Source organism: Penaeus monodon, chromosome 24, assembly GCF_015228065.2.
Source record: "Penaeus monodon isolate SGIC_2016 chromosome 24, NSTDA_Pmon_1, whole genome shotgun sequence".
Classification (NCBI taxonomy): Eukaryota; Metazoa; Arthropoda; class Malacostraca; order Decapoda; family Penaeidae; genus Penaeus; species Penaeus monodon.
Window position 1 is genome coordinate 28,871,405 of NC_051409.1, and position 839 is coordinate 28,872,243.

Consider the following 839-nt stretch of genomic DNA (forward strand, 5'->3'; position numbering starts at 1 on the left):
CTCCTTTCTCCTCTCCTCCCTTTTGATTTTTTTCTCCTTTCTCCTCTCTTCACTTTTCTTTCTTTCCCCCTCTTTATAATTCTTTCTCCTTCCTTCTAACTCCCCCTTTTAACACTTCCTCCTTTCTTCCTCTACCAAATCACTTTTGATTATTTCTCTTTCTCCTCCCTTCCCCCTTTTAAAATTTTTTCTCCTTTCTCCTTTCTCCTCCCCTTCTTAGCTCTTCCCTCTTTCTTCTCCCCCTCTAAAATTGTTTCTCCTTTCTCTTTACTCCCCCTTTTTAACTCTTCCTCTTTCTCCTTTCTCCTTACTCCCCTTTTTAACTCTTCCTTCTTTCTACTTCCTCCTTACTACCCCTTTTAGCGCTTCCTTCGTTCCTTCCTTCCCTCCCCCTTTTAGCGCTTCCTGCTTTCCCCTTCCTTACTTACCCCTTTTAGCGCTTCCTTCGTTCCCCTTCCTCCTTACTCCCCCCTTTTAGCGCTTCCTTCCTTCCCCTTCCTTCCTTATCTACCCGAAGAGATTATTCAAGAAGCTCTTCCTCCTTCCGCCCCCAGCCACAGGGACGAACTTCTGGGCGTCAGCGTATCCGTAGTAATAGAATTTGTCGAGTTCTTCCGGCGTAGGGGGGAGGAGGGCCCTGAACACCTTCCTCAGGTTGGTCCTCGTCATGGACACCCCGTAGACCCTCGGCAGGAGCTGGCCCAGGAGGTCCACGTCTTCGTCAGGCATGATGTCGAAGTCCCCCGAGAAAGCGTTGATGGCCAGGGTGTCCTCGCCTTTCATGGGGGTGTTGTTGGTCAGGCCGCCGTCGATGTATCTGCGGCGGAGACGAGGGGCAC

At 50.3% G+C, this 839-nt stretch overlaps 1 protein-coding gene across 1 annotated transcript in view; it reads right to left on the reverse strand.

The window, feature by feature from the left end:
• Positions 1-433: 433 nt before the first annotated feature.
• The window catches only part of LOC119588704, a 10,850-nt gene continuing 10,444 nt past the window's right edge, over positions 434-839 (reverse strand). Inside the window, exon 5 of the mRNA XM_037937342.1 lies at positions 434-817. Coding sequence (XP_037793270.1) covers positions 508-817 — 310 coding nt within the window. The 3' untranslated portion in view covers positions 434-507. The remainder of the gene's footprint in view (positions 818-839) is intronic.